This window comes from Apteryx mantelli, chromosome 3 (assembly GCF_036417845.1).
Source record: "Apteryx mantelli isolate bAptMan1 chromosome 3, bAptMan1.hap1, whole genome shotgun sequence".
Taxonomy (NCBI): Eukaryota; Metazoa; Chordata; class Aves; order Apterygiformes; family Apterygidae; genus Apteryx; species Apteryx mantelli.
This window is the reverse complement of record NC_089980.1, coordinates 34314895-34334293: the sequence shown is the minus strand read 5'-3', so window position 1 is coordinate 34334293 and position 19399 is coordinate 34314895. Positions and strand designations below refer to the sequence as shown.

The following is a 19399-nucleotide window of genomic DNA, read 5'->3' as shown; positions in this document are numbered from 1 at the left end:
ATTCAGAAAGATTCCCTGACCTTCTCTATTAACATAGAAAATGCTCAAATGCCATGATGGTAGACATACAAAATCTTGCAGTGCTCAGCTTAGTCTAGAAACATTCAGATTAAAGAATGTATGTGGATCTTGATGAAGAAAGTGATGGTTAGGGTTTTCAACCCAGCAAGGGCGTACATAAGCAAAGAAGCTAGAACAGCAATTCGCTGTGTGAAAAACAGTCCTGGCCCCACGTTCCACAGCTTTGCAGTTCCAGTCCCTCACACATCCTGTCCTCTCTTATATTAGAGGCTTTGTAGCCCTGAGATTAATAACAGTTGTGAGTTCAAAGGCACTAAAAGGAACTACTTCAGTTACTCAAGCCAGAATTTAACACAGATGTCTTCTGAAGTGTTAGTATACCAATGCCAGGATTAGAACGGACAACATGATCTGAAACTTTGATCTTTCTTAATTGATTTAATTTGCTTTGTATAAAAACTGAGTTCATATATACAAAAGCGAGCTGAAACAAGTATTTACATGTGATTAAATATACAAAATCAATACAGATGCTCACCTTTTCAAATTTAATGATGCTGAAATTCATCACACATTTTCTTGAAAATTTTCAGTTTCTTAAATACTAAGTTGGACCACCTTCTTACTACAGTACATAATAAAACTTCTAAAAACCCTCAAATTACTGTGTGAGAAAACACACATTACACATGAGTATATACTGCAAGCATATGCAATCATAAGCTAGAAGTTATGAATGGTTAAGGCATGCTGCTCAATTTAGTAGTACTGTGCAATTGTCTAGGTACAAATATGTAGACGTGTAGGATAGCTCAACTTAATACCATTTACTGTTACTCTACACTGATTTTAAAAGTTTAGTCAAATATCACAAATGCATAAATGACTGAAGTCAAGATCCTGGAATGTGTAGAAATATTGTCCAGGAAACCCCCAGACTGCATACTTGGATTACATGAAATGAAAATATCAGGTAAGATATGTATGGTCCACCCTTGCTCAGAATAGCATACTGCAGGTAAATATATACAATTATAAAAACTCCAAGTTTAAACAAACATGACTATAAATAAGTCCAGCTCACTAAATTCAGGAAAGGTCTAATAGCAGGGACCAATTTTACATTTACATGTGGATTTTCTAAACTGTATTACCACACTAAAATGGTGTTTTTAATACGTTCCAGCGTGAAATTCTTTTTTATTGACTTAGTAAAGAAAATAGTCACCCAAATGAGTATAGATGAAGGTGTATTTGGAGAACTAGATACTCTCCAACCTCTTTAGACACATGTTTAGTTTAAATGAGCAGTCAGTGGGCTACAAAAAGACTGCCCACGTACATAAAGCATGTGCACAACTCTTTGAAGCATCAGGACCCACGCTGAGTCCTGTAATAAAAGAGCAAGAAGTGAGAGTTAATCAGTAAATACACTTGCTGGATAGGTGCTGCTGATATGTTTAGGCTTTCATATACTAGCAGTGTAACAGAAGAGAAATATTTAAAAAGATCAAAGACTGAATAACTAAGAAAGTTCTTAGGTATAGCACTGAATTAGAGGGGAAAAGAAGGTTTAAGAAAAAAAACGGAACACACTGAACAAGAGTACAACTAAGTTTCAAATCCAAAAATACTAAATGAGAAATTCATGTGCTGAGAGTAATTTTCCTCCGGCGCAGTGGATAGCGTCTTGCTTGTGGTGACTCTGCAGTTCTCTTTCTTTTCAAGAAAACGTAAGTATTTTTATTGGTATCAGTGTCTGTTGGTGTGACTTCCGCTGGCGATATGAAGTTCTGGACATTATTTTCCTCCTTCTCCTTACAACCAGCAAAGACTTCTTGCCGCAGCTTGCACAGTTCCAAGGTTGGTTGCCAAGTTAATGCTTGGGAAAAACCTTCTGCTCTTTCTATTAGTGCTGGGAGAGACTGCAAAAACAAATCCAAGCACCTCAAGTTACATGGGAAAAGTAAGGGTTACAATGAACACAATGTGTTAATTAGAATCTGACATGCACAAAAGCATCAGCATCTGCAGAGATGTACCTTAGGATGATGGGTGAAGGCTGAGAACTGAGAGAACTCAGAGCTACCAGCCAAACAGTGACAAGTGTCTACACTCACAGGTCACATAAAGAGCATTCCACACAAGTTTAAAATGCTTCTCCATTTCACCTCCAAGCTGAATAAATATGAGAAGAACACTACAGTACATGTCTAAGCTGGTACCAAAGTAATAAATGATGCCACATGACGTTGTACAGGTCTTTTCAGAAGATGTTTTAATTTTTCAAATGCTACAGGTTCTGAAATCTCTATAAAAATATTTTCTATAGCCACAGGGCAATCTTCCTTACTCCCAGTTAAGGAAGGAATGCTTTAGTAGTCCAAACCTAAAGGAGTACTTGCTTGAAAAGTACATATGCAGGCTTTTTCATACAAAATTATAAACTGAGTTAGAACTTGTATTTGATGACATTTTAATCAGATCAAGAAAAAAAACAAAAAAACCCATATCCTCTTGGAGGGCACAGAGATCTCACCTTCATTACACCACTAATCTGTTTGGATGCCACTTCTGCCAGCTGCTTCAGCTCTGCCATGTAAGCATCTGCAAACAAACAAAAGTGAACTTCTGAAATGCAACCCCTTTCCCCTTGCTTGCTAATGACTTTGTAGGTTAGACAGAAAAGTTGTATAGTCGCTGTATAAATACTAAACCTGCAGCATATCCCCTTCACTTGCAAAAACCATCTACAATGCAAATTACATGTAGCATTATAGCTTTGGAGATGACAGCTGATGTGTTTTATCTTACTATTATCACTCTTAACCACTAAACATGCAATAGCGCCTAGAAGTCTCGACTACAGCAAGCCACAAAGTTCTCTGCTTAAAAATCCTACAGGTTAGACAAAACACAAGAAACAAAGACAGTATTTGAAATAAAGGAAGAGAACACAGTTACAAGGAAAAAAAAAAAAAGACCTGTTTTGATGCTTTCAAGCTCATGTTACATTTGATAGTACTGTAGGAAATAAGGAGGATAAACACAATTGTGGAGAAAATGAGATGAAGAAAACCCACTTAAGAAGGGAAAAAACCCAAATCTTACAGCTCCAGCTGGGTAGCAACCAGTCAGCTTTTACATTAAAGGCCACATTTCTTTCCCAGCTTAACTCAGCAAGTGTAAACAATAAGAACTGCATTAATTCTGTCGGGTTAATATGAAAAGAAAGAAAAGAAGCTTTCAGGTACACTGAAGCAGGCAGCAGGTGCAGAATACTGGGGAAAAAGTGTCATATATTTGATTGCAGTAACAACATAAGATCATCAATACAATATATATTTTTGATGAGTAGGAAAATTGGAAGCAATTTACAAGCAGTATAATTCTCCTAGTCAAGAGTTAAGCTCTTATAAATTACAAAAAAAACCCAACCAAGTTTGCATGTTCTCTGCCATTTTTCAGTGTAGAGTTCTCTCTGCAAAGCTACAACAGCAACAAAAACTTACAAGCAGCAGACAAGCAAGTGTGCTCCTGGGAACTAACTAGTCTCCACCTCCCACTCTTACTGTTTTTCAGTAGGGGTTCACCAGTCCCTGCAGTAGAATATACCAGTCGATGGTGCACGCACATATAATCCATCTTGGAGCAAAACATGGCACTTCATCTTAAGCCAACCTCATCAGTGCTACTGAAGATGATTCAAGTCAATCACCATATTCTAGCACAGGGTGTTAGTGACCTCCTGCTGAAATGCAAGTAAGTAGTAAGAGACAAAATTTTGTTGTCTGTCCACATGCACAATGTACTAATTAGACATGTTTTAGGAATGCATAATCAATGTATGGAAATGGATGCTAAAATGCACAATCGTTCAGCATTTGGAGGGACAAATAATCAAACAGCAGCCTCTTTAAATACACAGCAGAGACTTATGAATGGACACTCTCTAAAAGAAAGATATGTTCATAATGAAGACTTTTTACAACAGTATATTGAGATTAGAAGACTGGTGATCCTATGAAGTTCCAAGGAAGGAATTAAACAAAAGTATAAATAATTACTTGGATTATTCTAGATATACAGAAAGACTGATACACAGTTAAATGAAATTTGCCTGCAGGAGTTGAGCTTTACATGGACAACATTATATTCCTCAGTGTTCAAGGCTTTCCAAAACATAGGGAAATGAAAAAAGGAAATGAAAGGTATTGAGTAATCTAAACATTTTTGGTTTCTGGCCACTGTACTTGCTAAACTGGGATACATAAACTTCCCAAAGACTACATAGATACTAAAATTCAGCACAAACTCTATGTTGTCTTGGTTAGGACTTCACTGTTACCTAACCTGAAAAGGCAGTATCTTAGTGCAAGCTATTACTAACTGTCAAGCAGCAGTTTATTCACATCAGAAAAGCATAGATCTGGATACCAGAAACTGAAAGAAACCCAAATACGAAGTGAAGCTCTATACTGCTCCTGTTGGCTGCTTTGCTGCAGAGGCTGGCATTTCTGGAAGCAATGGCTCCTACTGCTTACAAAGAGGAAACAGTGCCTAGAGTAAAGTCAGATCAGCAGGCTCAGACCTGGAAGCTTAAGCTTTGCTTCTCAAACTTCATTTAACAATGCTGTTTGCTACACCAGCTTTATATTATGTGCAGTAATCCATAGTTAGAGTTCTGTAACCACATTTTTCAACTTTATACAGTGTTGGTAAACTCTGTCATTTTCAATAGTCAAGAACAGGCAAGTTAGAATTTGCCATTTCTTAAGGTCAGCCTCATAAAAGCACAGCCCATTCACGAGCTGCAGAATTTACCACCCCGTTCCAAGAGGTTTGTATAACGAATAACCTTTCAAAAGCACCGAACTGTAAACATTGCCCTAAGTTTGTTATGTTTCTTCTCCAGCACTTACAAATTGCACAAACAGGATAAAATTTCATACATACTTTACAAATTAGGAGAGTCGACTCTACTATCACCCAGTACTGAACAACTGCTTTCAATCTCCAGAAGAAACTGATGGATTAGGAAGAGAGACCAAAACATTTCTAGTACTTATGTAAAAGGAACATAAGAACTGTCAAAGTTTAATGTCAATGATCCATCTAGTTCCACATCTTGTCTCCACCAGTGGAGAAGGAAAGAGGTAAGAAAACCTGTTGAGGGTAATTATGTGACAATTTCTACGCAATACCCGCACAGTGGCCAGCTTTTGCCTTTAAGTACAGTGCATAACAGCACACAGCATTCAGAATTAGGGTTGGATACAAGTTAATAAATGGATGCAGCAATATATTCAGCTATGACAAACATCTAGCTATTTTGCTGAAGTATTTGAACAGTTTTAAATAAATTTAAAGAAAGAAAACTTAAAACATTAACAGTTAGCCAGTAAGGTAGGTAGTATTCTCTCAATACAGCTGCCCTCCCTTGAGAAATCTTTACCTTGAGATGGTTGTGATCTTATCTCTTCTGGTGTTACAACAGGCTGGTAGAGCTTCTGCATATCAAAAAAAAAAAAACACAAAAAACAAAAAAACCCACAACTGAAATACCCTCTTGTTGTAATATATCTCTAATGTACACACAGCAGTTAGAACAATGGAAAAAGGCTAATGGAAGGAGATGGTGGAATTATTTAGATAAAGAGTATATCAGATGCATATTTTATAGATACTCAGTTACTGAAAACAGTGTTCTGGTTAACACAGTTAATATGCTCACTGTGCACAAGTCTCCAAAAATCTACTTTAGTTTGTAAAATTCTAATTATTAATGCATGAGGATTTCTAAGTTAAAATCCAGAAATTTTGGATGAAGCATTGCCATCTGCTGCACAACCGAGGAAAGAGAACTGCTGTGACTTCTAAGGAACCATTCACAAAACTGGTACGCTTTCACAGAGCAGCAAACTTGAACAAAGGGTACATTTATACAAAAAGCTAAGAAAAGAAAACTACTTTAAACGACTATATTATTTCTCTGCAAGTATTTATACATGAATAAGAACATTCTCCTTCACAAACCAGGCTCTCTGGCTCTTTGGCCCTATCATGCATCTTGTGACTTGACATCAGTTAATTGTGACAGAAACTAAGTTGTAACATTTAATTTTATTCAAGGTGGAATTATAAGTAAGAGACCACTGGGGAAAGAGGAAACAAAGCAAAGACAAGGGAATGTAAGTTGTATCATCTTCAAATTAAACAATTTTATCCACTTCAAGAGCTGTCCCTCATTCTTCTTGAACCAAAAAACGTAAAAAGAGGAAAATTACTTATTCCTCCCTGTAGTTCTTTCAGAGCAAAACTTTCACAGTTCACACATATTATTATCAAGTCTACAGTAATGGCCTCAAACAGAAGAAAGCTTGCATTAGTTCAAACACCACAGAACTATCAAATGAAAACCTCCAGGAGGAGTCTTGCTTTGGCAGTTGTAGGGAGATCACCACACTAAATGAGTGGTTCTCTCCAGTTAAACCTCTGTGATGTACAGCATCTTCATAGTTACCTCATGTCTCAGAAAACACGCATCTTAAGAGTAGTTAGGGTCTAAAACGAACATGAGAACTCCTCACTCAACAGGGAAACCACTAGTAGCTACACAGAAGTAGCTGAGAGGAGAAAAGCCACTTCATTTACAGAGGTACACTAGAAACTTCCCATATTTTGCAGACACTTAACTAAAATAATCATCCAGTTGTGTTGTTGTAAAATCTGAAAGGATCAGCAACAGCAGAAAGGTAGGCCGAGAGGCATTCTAAATACTCACCTGCTAAATAACTCATCTACTCTACTATCATTTTCCTTTTGCAAAAAGATTAAAAGGTCATATTAAATCTTTGTGTTATACAATAGCAAACTGTATTTTAAATTATTTATTTTTGTTTGATGTACTTGATATACAGCCAATATATAGAGAGATCTCAAAATGCAATATATGTTGGGAAGTATCCCAGACTTAAGACAAATATGTTTTTACTTACTGTAAATCAGCTCTGTGTGGCTAAACGAAAGAGTTATTTACCCTTTGTCAATTTTAGTCCTTAGAAATGCAACACAGGCTCTTAAACTACTTTCTAAAAAAAATTCCCATCTTCTTTAGTACAGAATCAGAACAGCTGAGGTTGGAAGGGACATCTAGACACAGTCCAGTCCAAGCTCTGCTCAAAGCAGGGTCAACCACTTGAGCAGGTTGCTCAGGCTGTGTCCAGTCAGGTTTTGAATATCGCCAAGGATGGAGACTCCACACCCTCGCTGGGTAACCTGTTCCAGTGTTCGACAACCCTCAGAGTAAAAATTTTTTTTCTTATGTTTAAGTGGAATTTCCTGTATTTCAATTTGTGCCCATTTCCTCTTGTCCTGTCACTGGGCACCACTGAGAAGAGTCTGGCTCCATCTTCTTTACTACCCCTTCAAAAAATATTTATGTGCATTGATTAGATCCCCCAGAGCCTTCTCTTTTCGAGGCTGAGCAGTTCCAGCTCTCTCAGCCTCTCGTTGTACATCGGATGTCATCTTTGTGGCCTTTCATTGGACTTGTTCCAGTATGTCCATGTCTCTTGTACTGGGGAGCCCAGCACTGGACACAGCACTCCAGGTGTGGCCTCACCAAGGCTGAGTAGAGAGGAAGAATCACCTCCCTTGACCTGCTGGCAGCTCTCTGCCCAGTGCAGCCCAGGATGCCATTGGCCTTTGCCTCAAGGGAGCATTGCTGGCCCATGTTTGACTTGCTGTCCACCAGGACCCCCAGGCCCTTCTCTGCAAAGCTGCTCTCCAGCTGGTTGGCTCCCAGCCTGTACTGGTGCATGGGGTTATTCCTCATAGGTGCAGGACTTGGCATTTCCCTTGCTGAACTTCACAAGATTCCTCTCTGCCCATTTCTCCGGCCTGTCGAGGTCCCTCTGAACAGCAGCACAACCATCTGGTGTATCAGACACTCCTCCCAGTTTTGCATTGTCTGCAAACTTGCTGAGGGTGCATTCTGTCCCATCATCCAGGTCATTAATAAAAATGTTAAACAGTATGGGTCCAAGTATTGACCCTTGGGATACACCACTGGTGACTGGTCTCCAAGCCAGACTTCATGCTGCTCATCACAACCCCTTGAGTCCAGCAATTCAGCTGTTTTTTAATCCACCTCAGTGTCTGCTTATCTAGTCCATACTTGATCAGTATGGACGTGAGGATATTATGGGAGAGAATGTCAAAAGCCTTGCTAAAAATCAAGATAAACAACATCCACTGCTCTCCCTGTATCCATTACTAGTCATCTCATTGTAGAAGGCCATCAGGATGATCAGGCATCACTTCTGCTTCGTAAATCCATGCTGGCTACTCCCAATCACCTTCTTGTCCTTAATGTTTAGAAATCTAGGATGACTTCCAGGATTGCTCCATCACCTTCCCAGGGGTCAAGGTGAGACTGACTGACCTGAAGTTCCCTGGATTCTCCTTTTTTGCCCTTCTTGAAGACAGAATTTTTTTTGTTTTCTTCCAATTGTCAAGAACCTCCCCTGAATGTCGTGACCTTTCAAAGATAATCGAGAGCGGCCTTGCAATAACAATGGAATCAGCCAAGCTCCCTCAGCACTTGTGGGTACATCCCATCAGGTCCCATGGACTTGTGTACTTTCAGTTTGTTTAAATGTTCCCTAGCTTGACCCTCCTCTACTGAGGGTAAATCTTCCTTGTCCCAGACTTTCCCACAGGTTCTAGGGGCCTGTGTTTCCTGAAGGACAGTCTTACCCATAAAAGCTAAGGCAAAGAAGACATTAATATTTTCTATATTCTTTGTCACCAGGTCCACTGCCCCATTCAGCAGTGGGCCCACATTTTCACTAGTCTTTCTTTTGCTGCTGATATACCTGTAGAAGCCCTTCTTGGTGCCCTTCATGTTTCCTTGACAGATTCAACTCCAGGTGGGCTCTGACTTTCCTAACCTGGTCCCTGCATGCTACAGCAGCCCTATAGACTACAGCACTGTATAATGCCAGCCTTTCCTTAGCCCTTCCCCTCTAGCAAGGATGCAGTTCATTCATGTATGGATTCCCATGCTTCCAATTTGAAGAAGGCAATTCTGAAGTCTTTACTGAGGCAGAAATCTATGAAAAAACAGTAACAGCTTGCCTGTGGAAAGTTGATAGTACAACATATGCAAGGTATAATTAAGAGAGGAGAGAGAAAAAAAAGAGGAACTATTTCTCAATTTATATGGCAAATGTTCTTACCTTTCATCCCAACTGGAGCCTCTGAACAGAGGGCAGTAAATCACATCACATTTGATTACAAACATAAGCACACGCACTGAAATGGCTCAAACAACTGACAGTCTTTTTAAAGACATCCAAGCCTTTTACTCTTAGACTGAGCTGATTTTTTCTCCAAAACCATATTATAAAGCACTAACCAGCCACTAAAGCAATAAAGTTTAAGAATGTAGTCAAAGGACAGATACTTTAAAAAGTACTTCAAGAGACAGGAAGAAAATGGCAGCTGTTTAGGATGACAACGTAAATGATGGAAAAAAAGTTGGCTCCTGATTAATCAACAGGTAAGCAAAAGGCAGAGCTAGCATAGCTGCGAAAGTGAAATTTAGCAACCAAGAACGTGAGTGGGCTGTTTAATGCCAGTAGTTATTTTACACTCAGTGCCAAAAAACAGAGAAATCACTGCACCTACTCATGACTTTTTTTTTTCCTTCTTTACTGAACTTGCTTATCCAATGTAGATATTAGCTCAACAAAGGGGCTCAGGAAAAACTCAGACATCTTTAGAAAGTCATATGCTGCACATGATAATATCTACCTATATATATCATAATATTTAATACTTCAACAGCAGCCTTCAGCCAAGGATTTCAGAAACCCTGATTTGACAAGATAAATAGGTAAATACTAACTTCTAACACGAGTCATCACGTTGAAGCAATCTGCCTAAGTAACTTGCTGAACTGCGCCACAGCCCCAATTCACTCATACTTCACAACACTTCATAGCAACCCTCAATTTACTGAGGAACAAATTAATGCAAATTAATGCAAAGAAATAATTTTGTTATATAACAAAGAATCAAAAGCAACTGTAGAAAGGAACTTATGGGTCAACATTTAGTGAATTCTCCTAGCTACTTACAGCCAGCAACTACTCTATGCAAAGATTTTCTGAAAATTGTAGGTTACTCACCAACATCTCTTGCTCCCCTTTCATGGTTTGGATAGCATGCATTAGTATCTTTTTAGGCCACCGCTTACGTTTTGTTGTTGTCTCTACAATAAGTTCATCAAACTGATCTTCAAGAATTTTGATGTTTGAACCTAAAATCAGAGGCATGCAAAGTTATTATAAGAACGCTCCTACAATTTTTTTCCATTTGAGACAAAGCTGTAAGGAAAAAGCTTTAGATCTGAAATAAGAAATCATGCATGATTATCACTGAAGATAAAAGCATCTGCCTTGGAACTACTTGTAAGGCCAAATGGAAATTGAAACACTACTTGCTGTTGACCAATTACTTTTTAAGGAAGGGAGTGGGGCAAAGCTCTGGGAAAAAATTCCAAAACATTTTTCTGTGTGTTCTGAAACTGAAGAGAAGAGACTCACAAAGAAGGACTGTCTCTTGCAGTAACTTGTTTTTTCAACTGAAGATAAGCAATGCAAGACGCTGCAAGAAAACTGGATTGATCTGTGTTATTTACAAGCATTAAACACATTCGCTGGACAACTAAAAGCCTAAATGATTGTATATTCCATATCTATATGATATCTATATGTCTGTATAACAGACATACAGTTTAATTTTAAGATTCATCTATGAATCTTCAACAACATACTATACCACCTCAATGAAACTTGTTTCCCCAAAATACCCTGCATCCTGAGGCCATCATAATTACTAGATACGTGCAGTGTGTAAAAAATAAAATATGTTTGTTTTCAATATCCGATGCCCAACAGACTGCATCTGGTAGGAGCCAACTTTTATGGCTTTTCTTCTGATCGCAAAATTAGACAAAATATTTAGAACATATTTCCTGCTGTTGACTGAAGTGTTTTGACTACTGTTACCCTACTACCAGCCTCTCCAAGACTGCAGTTAAACTTGACAATTTTTAAAGCTTAAGATAATATTTTCAAACTGGTTTACTTTTGCAGACCTTTTAGAATTAATTCACTGGTCCCATTAATGTATTGAGCATAACTTGCAAAGTCAGCTGATCTACTGCTAAAGAACAGGTTTTGAGCTCCCTCTCTTGGTCAATCTGTGTAGCATCAGATGATTGTAAACTTCAAAGGCAAAATCAAGGGGTTGTTTGTTTGTTTGTTTTGGGGAGTTTTTTTGAGGGGTGGTGGCAAATCACCATAAAATCTTTAAGTATAGAGAGGAAAGGCTCGAGCTGCAGGTCCACACAAACACCAAAAGCATGAAATACCAGAACACTTGGTGATTCAAACTGGATCAAGATCAGACATAAGCACATTATTAAAATTATGTCAAACTAAAGAACACAACACAGTGCTTATACCTACTTTATACCAGTTACAGGAAAACAGCAGTATCTCAGCTGGCACAAAAGTAGATTGTACAGAGGATAAGTTACTGAAAATAATACCTACAAGGACAAACTATTCCCATTAAGAATTTTTGAACAAATTAGAAATAGTGAAGTGAGGCTGAATCGGTTCAGCATTTTGCATCATGAGACCAATGCATTTTTGACCTTTTAGTAGGTCAAACTTGGACTTGATGTCTCATGGGGCGAAAGTTCAGCAATATTTTAAAACCTACAGACTGAAAACAATGGATAAATACTCTACTCTGAGACATCCATATTAAAATAGAAACAAATTCCTCAGGAGAAGTGTTTCAGGATGATCTGAATTGAGATTTTTTTTTCCTTTTAGGAAGGAACTCTTGGATTCTGAAGAAAATGCAACATGCCAGGTATACAACAGGAGCGTTATCATTCTAGATCTGCATTTGCAGAAGCTCTTCCTCCACAACCAGTTCAATATCTGTGTTTTCAGCTTCATGCAACTGAAGAGCATCAAGTTATAGGCAAAGAACATCTGATGCTAACATAGGTAAACAAATGAATCAAACAGGAATTTTCTTTGAAAACCATTTTATCAAGAATCCCCATTACTATCAGCTAAAAGACATTCCAAGCAGTAATTATAAACTTTTACTTAATTAGTACATTAAATAGTAGCAACATACACACTGCTAGTTCTCTTGATAAGAAGAGATGTTGGCCAATGCCCCCAGCACAGAATCACTCAGGCTGGAAGGGCCCTCAGGAGGCCTCTAGTCAAGCCTTCTGCTCACAGCAGGGTCAACACCGAATTCAGACCAGGTTGCCTAGGGCTTTGTCCAGCTGGTTCTTGAAAGCTTCCAAGAACAGAGATGACACAGTGTCTCTGGGCACCCTCCTCCAATGCTTAGTCATCCTCACAGTGATTTTTTTTTTTTGTTATAACTTTCCTGTATTGGGAAGCCCAACATTAGGCACGCTATTCCAGATGTGCTCCAACAAGTGCCAAGTAAAGAGGAACAATCACTTCCCTGGATCTACTGGCTACCCTCCTGTTGACACGGCCCAGGAGGCTGTGGCCTTCACGGCTGCCAGGGCACCCTGTTGGCTCACAGTTAGCCCACGAGGACCCCCATATCCTTTTCAGTAAAGGCAATCAGCTCCCATCCTGTGCCATGGCAGGGGGTTACCCCTTCCCTGGTTCAGGGCTTTGTTATTGCCCTTGTTGAATTTCATGAGGTTCCAGCAGACTCATTTCTCCAGCCTGTTCAGGTTTCTCTGAATAGCAGCACATCCTTGAGCATTTTTGACAGCACGCCACCCTGGTTTGAGGTCATCTGCAAACTTCATGAAGGTCTGCTGTAAACCTTCTAGCAAGATAGCTGCCGTTAAAATTGGCTAAACCTTAAATTCTTCTATTTTAACAGGAGGTACTTTGGGAGTCTCTAAGCTACTCTTCCTTAGTAGTTATAAGTAGATTCTGAAAGTTATTTAGATATTGTAACGAGTAATAGCTGGAATTTGTGCCTAGAGATCTATAAGAATCTTGCTGTAAGTGTCAAACAGAACTATGAGCTTCAAATAAAGCTGTCTTCTCTGCCATTTACTCTTGAACAAAAGTTCCTATACCTTTTGGTTACCTTTCTTTTAATTTATGAACACCGATCTGTACGCGCCGTGTTCCTACAGGGTAGTGCTTCAGTTCTGCATACGGACACATCTGAGCCTGAGTTCAGCCTTACCTGCTCCACGGGCATCGTTATTACCACAGAGAGCAGGAGGCAAAACAGCCCAGTGAAAAAATATTACACTTTAGGAAAAAAAACACACAAAAAAGAAGTTAACGAAAAACAGCACATACCGCTTTGCAGTTCAGAGTCGTCCGAAGTCTCCTGCCAGGGCTGCCCGTTAATGGAGATGTTCTCCTGCACCGCCGTTTCAAAGTTCTGCAAGACATCGGAGGGCTTGAAACGCTCCGCAGCGGAGGCTGGCGCGGCGTTAAGAGCTGGGGAGGCCCTTCCCGCCTCACAGCCCCGGCTGGGCGGGGAAGCAACAGCGCAGCCAGTCGCCCCGGGGCAGGGCCCTGCCGAGCGCTGCCGCGGGGCCGACACCGCGGGAAGCCCCGGCCCCTAGACCAGGCCCCCCGCAGGCAGGGGAAGCGCCGCCGCCCCGGCCCCGGCCCCGGCCCGGCCCCGGCCCGCTCCCCGCCAGCCCCGCGGCCTCACCCAGAGCGCGTCGCCCGGCGGCGCGGGCCCGGCGGCGCCCGGCAGCCCCTGGGCCAGCGCCCGCACGAAGGGCGCGCACAACGCCACCACCTCGCCCACGGCACGCCGCGAGCAGCACCGCACCCGCGGGTCCCGCCGGGCGGCGGCCGGGCTGAGCGGCCCCGCGCCCGCCTCCCCCAGCGGCGGCGGCGGCGGCGGCGACCCGGCCGCCATTTCCCGCCGCGGCGCAACCGAAAATGCCGGCCCCGGAAGCGGAACCCGCCCGCGGCCCGCGGCGGGGGGCGGGACTACGGCACGACATGGCGGCGGCGGCGGCGCGGCTGGTGGACTGCCACTGCCACCTCGCCGCGCCCTGCTTCCTGCTGGTGAGCGCGGCCCGGCGCGGGGGGCGGCGGCGGGGCGGGGTGGCGCGGCGCTAACGCGGTGCGTGTCTCTTGCAGGACGTGGCGGCCGTGGTGCGGGCGGCGGAGCAGGTAGCGCGGCGGCGCGGGGCGGCGGCGGCGGCGGCGGCGGCTCCCCGGCGGCCCCCGCCCGCCCGCCCGCCCGCGCTCGGCTGCAGCGGGGTCTCTGTGTGTCGCAGGCGGCGGTGGCGGCGCTCGTCGTGGTGGCGGAGCACGCGGGGGAGTTCGCGAGGGTCGCGGAGCTCGCCGAGAGGTGCGGGCACCGGCACCAGGGCGGGCTGGCGCAACGGCAAGGAGCGCGGCGCCCCTCGGCCGCCTTTCGCGCCTGTGAGCTGGCTCCGCCTGCGATCCCTCACGCTGCCGCCGCCTGCTCCCTTCCTAGGTTCCCGGGGTTTGTGTTGCCCTGTCTAGGGGTTCACCCCGTTCAGGACGTTTCGCCAGAAGAGCAACGCAGTGCGACTTTAGAGGTAAAATACAGGCGGGTCAGATGAGTCAGCTTTTAAAATGCTTCTAGGACTGGTTTGGATATGCAGTGTTCAAAGAATGCTCTGGTCTAACTAGCTGAGCTTCAAATCTGCCCAGTGACTTTTATGGGCTTCCGTAATATAAAAAGCACAGTGGACCAAATCCCAGGGTCTCTTAACGCAACCATTTGTCTATGTTAGTCCTAAAGCAAAATTGTTCACTGAAGTCGTTTGGCTGTATTACAGATACTACATTTCTAAAATCCCAGGTGAACGATTTGTTTACAGCCAACATAATGCATGTGTATTTGCAGCTGTCCCTTTTTTAGCTGGGAAGTGGAAAGCTCACCGTTTGTGCCTTTAACCTGAAAAAGTGGGACAGCCGTCTGCTGCCATGTAATGTCAGACTTTTTATGGATCTTGTTTTGGTTAACTCTTCAGCTCCTATGGAAAGATCAGCTTGAAATGAAGGGTCATTGAGTAAAGCAGGAGAATCCTGCTGGTTTCTAAAATCTTATCGACCACTCAGCTCTCACTTACTGTAGTAGCAACTTTCAAGATGCTGGAGTTAAGAACAATGAAGGGAAATCCTATTTAATGATGATACTGAATTCATACTGCTTCCGTTTCATAAGGACAGTGAGGATTACTTCTTTAATTTGTTCTTGCAGGATCTGGATGCTGCACTGCCACTTATAGAACGCTATAAAGATAAATTGGTAGCAATTGGAGAAGTGAGTAGAATCCTATATTTTGTTTAAATGGCTGTGGTTTTGGCAGCATCTGTCACCAGAATTACAAATATTTACTAAACATTTGGTTGTCTCTATGCAATAAATATTGCTAACAAGCTGAACAAGTGGAGAGTCTGATTTTTAATTGCCTTACTGTACTTTCCTTCATATATTTGCTTGATCTTTTCTTTTCTTTAGTTATTAGGAAATAAATGGCACTTATGGTGCTAAATTTAGTAGGAAGAATTGCAAAATTACGATATATTCTCTTATACCTGGATGCCTTTTGACCTATTCTCTGGTACAGTGAAACACTGAGTCACGCTGTTATCCTCGTTCAGATCATTCCTCCATCCTGCCCTGACAAAGTTAGGCTAAGCTTTGATTTCAGCGTACCTTGTAGGCTTATGTAATGTTGGTTCCTTGTGACTCCTTGTCTGTCTATATCCATGTATTGTCTCTTGTCTTATATTTGGTTGTAAACTAATTGAGCCTTGAAAACTTTAGGATACAGTTACCTTTTTTGTGTGTTGGTAGCAAAGGGGCTTGTGGCTGGTTCTGTACTTGCTGCAGGGAAACCAGTTATTGGCAGAGCTTTGTAGCTAAACTTGTCGTGTGTTGCACCTGTATTGTACATGAAGGACTTCAGTTGGTATAACTGTGAATTGGGCTGCTTTGACAAACATTAAATTTCATTCGAATGTGTTTCAATCAAAAAAGTATAGAATTAATGTCTAATTTTTGCTAGAGGTAGTACTAAGTTACAGGTTCAGTTCAGAAATTCAATTTCTATCATGATCCAGATCTGAAATAATATTCAATAATGTATAAAAGAGCAGAAAACTAGAGGTAGATTAAAATGCTGAATAAACTTGTTAGTAACTATCTCCCAAATGTTTTCACAATTGAAAAACTGATGTTTTAGAATGAATTCTTTTATTAGAAAAGCTACAGTTGAGCTCATTTTAATTGCAGTTTCTTGCATATACATTTTTGAATGGCTTGCAGGTTTGAGGCATATTTTCCTTTATATATGGTATTGTCGTTTAGTCAAGCATTAGGTATGTGAAATTTTCTCACTTCTCTTCTCGTACTCTAGGTTGGACTAGATTTCACTCCCAGATTTGCCAGCACGGATGAACAGAAGGAAGAACAAAGACAGGTTTTGATCAAGCAGGTTGAGTTGGCAAGAAGACTGGATTTGCCTTTGTAGGTTTTGTTTATACTAATAAGAGAATTTGCTAGATCTCAAAAACCTAAGAAAATATTTTCTAGGATTTATAATTACTAAGAGCCCATGGAACTTTTCTTACATGGATTACACTGGCATTTTCAGCCTGTCAGTCTACAGTTTGAGATGTAATTATTGAGTTTTCCCTATGTTTCCCCTTGAATACAGTGGTCTTCCGTGTGTCCTGTCCTTGCTGTGTTGTTGCTATGTCTTCACAGTAGCTAAAAAGATTCATTTATATATCTGTAGAAATCTTTCCTAATAAGAGATGTAATACAGATTAATTGTTTTCTTTCCTTCCCGAGCTGCTGTCAGTTCATCTGTGTTTGTATGTGGGGGAAAGTATTCTGCTGAATTCCCTCATGCCAGGCTTCTCCTTGCTTTGCAGAAATGTTCATTCCCGCTCAGCTGGAAGACCAACCATTAATCTCTTAAAGGAACAAGGTATGTTTTTAGTGCACTTTGTCCTTCATCGTTTTTGTCAGCAGAACTTCTTCAATTTTGCCATGTCCTCTTATCAGTTTGTGTACATGAAACTTGGGAGGAATGGTTCAAAGATGGGACCAACGTCCCATTGGAAGCTGACATCACAGACCTACAGTAAACACTGTTAATGAATTGGTTTGGCTCTGTTCTTTGAGGTGCTGGGAATGTGTTACTCCATGCATTCGATGGGAAGCCATCCGTAGCAATGGAAGGGGTGAAAGCTGGCTACTTCTTCTCCATCCCTCCTTCCATTATAAGGAGTGAACAGGTAACATTTAAAGGGGATTGCTCTGTCTTGGTGCTTGAGGATTTCAGATAATAACTCTCAGCTTATCCAGGATGAAAAGCGTTACATTTTTATTGTGTAGCTCAAAAGTATGCTTTTTTAAGTCTGTACAATTTGAAGTGGTACTTGCAGTACTCACCTATAGTTAATGTCACCAGACACTTTTTCATAGAAGAACCTGCTTTCAGCTGCTTATAGCATTGCACATTTTAACTCTGGCTTAATTTCCATCTAGGGGCTTTTGCCATAGCTACACATCTGGAGGGAAATTCTGGCTAAAACAGTTCAACTATTTCTGAGGAAATGGGGCAATTTTTTTCCTCATTTTAGTGTGTTCTGGAGAACTTTACTTTGGAAACTTTTATCACTGCAATGTTTTTAGCACAGAGACTTAAAAATCTGGAAAAGGACTGGTTTATACGGCAGTGATACCGTGTTTCTCCCCATCTTCCCTAAAAAGAAAATCTGCTCATATTTGGCTAAGTTACAGGCTTCTGAAAAAAATGTGATTTGCACATGGCATGCTGAGCAAAGAAGCAGCTAAATTGCTTAAAGACTGTTTGCATTGGCCTCATTCACCCCTGACTTTGTGAGAATGCCCTTGTAATTTCTGCTCTGAGCTGCTGCAAGCTATGCTAAATTCTTATTCTGGGGGAGGGAAAGGGAGACTGTTTCCATTCTGCACCATCAGCAGTTTCTGTAGTAAGTTCAAATATAAGAAAAGAAAAGGCATACTTCAAGCACAGGAGTTGAGGAAAAAAAAGATACAGAAATTTTATATATACAGAGAAGTAACAAATTAAAATTGCATTGGTAACTCCAAGCATAGGGTATTTTGTGCAATATAATTATCTGATTTAATAAATAATAATGCATCCAGTTTTTAGGAAATAGTACTTTAGGTATTAATAGTACTATTACTGAGAGTAACAAAGACAGAGCTATTCTGTTTTTGAAAGGACTTCTTGAGCAGCTCCTGATATTTTTGCTTCCATTCTGAAATTGTTGATAAAATACTATCAGTGGCACCAAAGTCTTTGGACATTGCTTTTAAATGTAGAACATATCCCTTCATCTTGCATTTTTTCCTCACGTCTAAATGAATAGAGCATTTAATAGTTGTCTTTATTTTCTTCAAGAAGCAGAAGCTTGTGAAACTCTTACCTCTGGAAAGTATATGCTTAGAAAGTGACTCTCCTGCTCTGGGGCCTGAAAAACAGGTAAATTGTGGGGAGAGTTCTATACTTCCAAAAACATACCTTATGGAGGCTAGCTATTGGGGTGGGGGAGTCAAGTAGTGTAAGCAGAGAAAAGGGACGAAAGAGATTGCCAGATGAAAATTTTTAGATGAACAGGTCAAAGAAGCAGCTAAAGAGAGAGTGTTCCTGAGTCTGGGAAAAGAGAAGAAATTTCAGGAATGTGCAAAGGGAGGAATAATCAAAGGAGGATAGATAAATGTCATAGATGCCACAACATGATTGAAACTGTCAGGAAATACTGAATCTGACACACCTGTCATCTGTAGGGATCTGTAATTCTGTCTGTTTTTATGCACTGCAGGTAAGAAATGAACCAAAAAATATTTACATTGCTGCAGAATGTATTGCCAAAATTAAAAAAATACCAGTTGAAGAAGTTATAGAAGTGACAACACAGAATGCGCTGAAAGTATTCCCCAAACTTCGGAACTTCCTTTGGATATAGGCTTAGCAACACACAAAATCTGAAATAAATTATGTTGCAGAAACTATTGTTTATCGCCTAATAAATAAAACCAACACACATCTTGCCTCAAACTGGAGTTCTGCTGTAGGAGAGTCCAAGAAATGAGCACACTGTTACATAGATGCATGTTACAATGGATAGTGTGAATTTCTCGAGGACGTTGTTCTGTACACATCACTGTCGTATCTAAGATGAGGTAAAGTTAGATCGTTCATTTGCATCTCTCCCTCATGTCTCTGAATGAATGTAAAGAAGAGCACCACAAAATTTGGCATTTAAGT

The 19399-nt window shown here is 41.0% G+C and overlaps 2 protein-coding genes across 4 annotated transcripts; one reads left to right on the top strand and one right to left on the bottom strand.

Annotated features, from left to right (window-relative positions):
- Positions 1–555: 555 nt before the first annotated feature.
- NSL1 (NSL1 component of MIS12 kinetochore complex) lies at positions 556–14004 on the bottom strand. The gene is made up of 6 exons (XM_067294562.1): positions 13792–14004; positions 13428–13512; positions 10218–10348; positions 5477–5531; positions 2561–2628; positions 556–1946 (listed from the first exon to the last, which is right to left on the bottom strand). Exons 1-6 carry the CDS (start codon positions 14002–14004, stop codon positions 1668–1670), a joined length of 831 nt encoding a protein of 276 aa, XP_067150663.1. The 3' UTR covers positions 556–1667.
- Positions 14005–14077: 73 nt separating this feature from the next.
- On the top strand, positions 14078–19140 carry LOC106490347 (putative deoxyribonuclease TATDN3). Of its 3 annotated transcripts, none has more exons than XM_067293080.1 (10): positions 14091–14156; positions 14232–14264; positions 14372–14445; positions 14575–14659; positions 15328–15390; positions 16490–16599; positions 17010–17065; positions 17263–17375; positions 18536–18613; positions 18954–19140. In XM_067293080.1, the coding sequence occupies exons 1-10, from the start codon at positions 14091–14093 to the stop codon at positions 19095–19097; spliced, it is 822 nt and encodes a 273-aa protein (XP_067149181.1). In that variant the 3' UTR covers positions 19098–19140. The 3 variants fall into 3 exon arrangements, with proteins under 3 accessions (XP_067149182.1, XP_067149181.1, XP_067149180.1); XM_067293079.1 differs by having other exon boundaries at positions 18533–18613; XM_067293081.1 differs by lacking the exon at positions 14232–14264 and having other exon boundaries at positions 14078–14156; positions 18533–18613.
- Positions 19141–19399: the final 259 nt, after the last annotated feature.

Excerpts from the sequence above, each read along its gene's own strand:
- LOC106490347 (XM_067293079.1), top strand. The coding sequence starts at position 14,091 with ATGGCGGCGGCGGCGGCGCGGCTGGTGGACTGCCACTGCCACCTCGCC. Across the intron at positions 14,265-14,371 it reads TGGTGCGGGCGGCGGAGCAG|GCGGCGGTGGCGGCGCTCGT; the intron begins GTAGCGCGGCGG and ends TGTGTGTCGCAG. Across the intron at positions 17,066-17,262 it reads TAATCTCTTAAAGGAACAAG|GTGCTGGGAATGTGTTACTC; the intron begins GTATGTTTTTAG and ends CTGTTCTTTGAG.
- NSL1 (XM_067294562.1), bottom strand. The coding sequence starts at position 14,004 with ATGGCGGCCGGGTCGCCGCCGCCGCCGCCGCCGCTGGGGGAGGCGGGC. Across the intron at positions 13,513-13,791 it reads CGCCGGGCGACGCGCTCTGG|AACTTTGAAACGGCGGTGCA; the intron begins GTGAGGCCGCGG and ends GATGTCTTGCAG. Across the intron at positions 10,349-13,427 it reads CGACTCTGAACTGCAAAGCG|GTTCAAACATCAAAATTCTT; the intron begins GTATGTGCTGTT and ends CTCTGATTTTAG.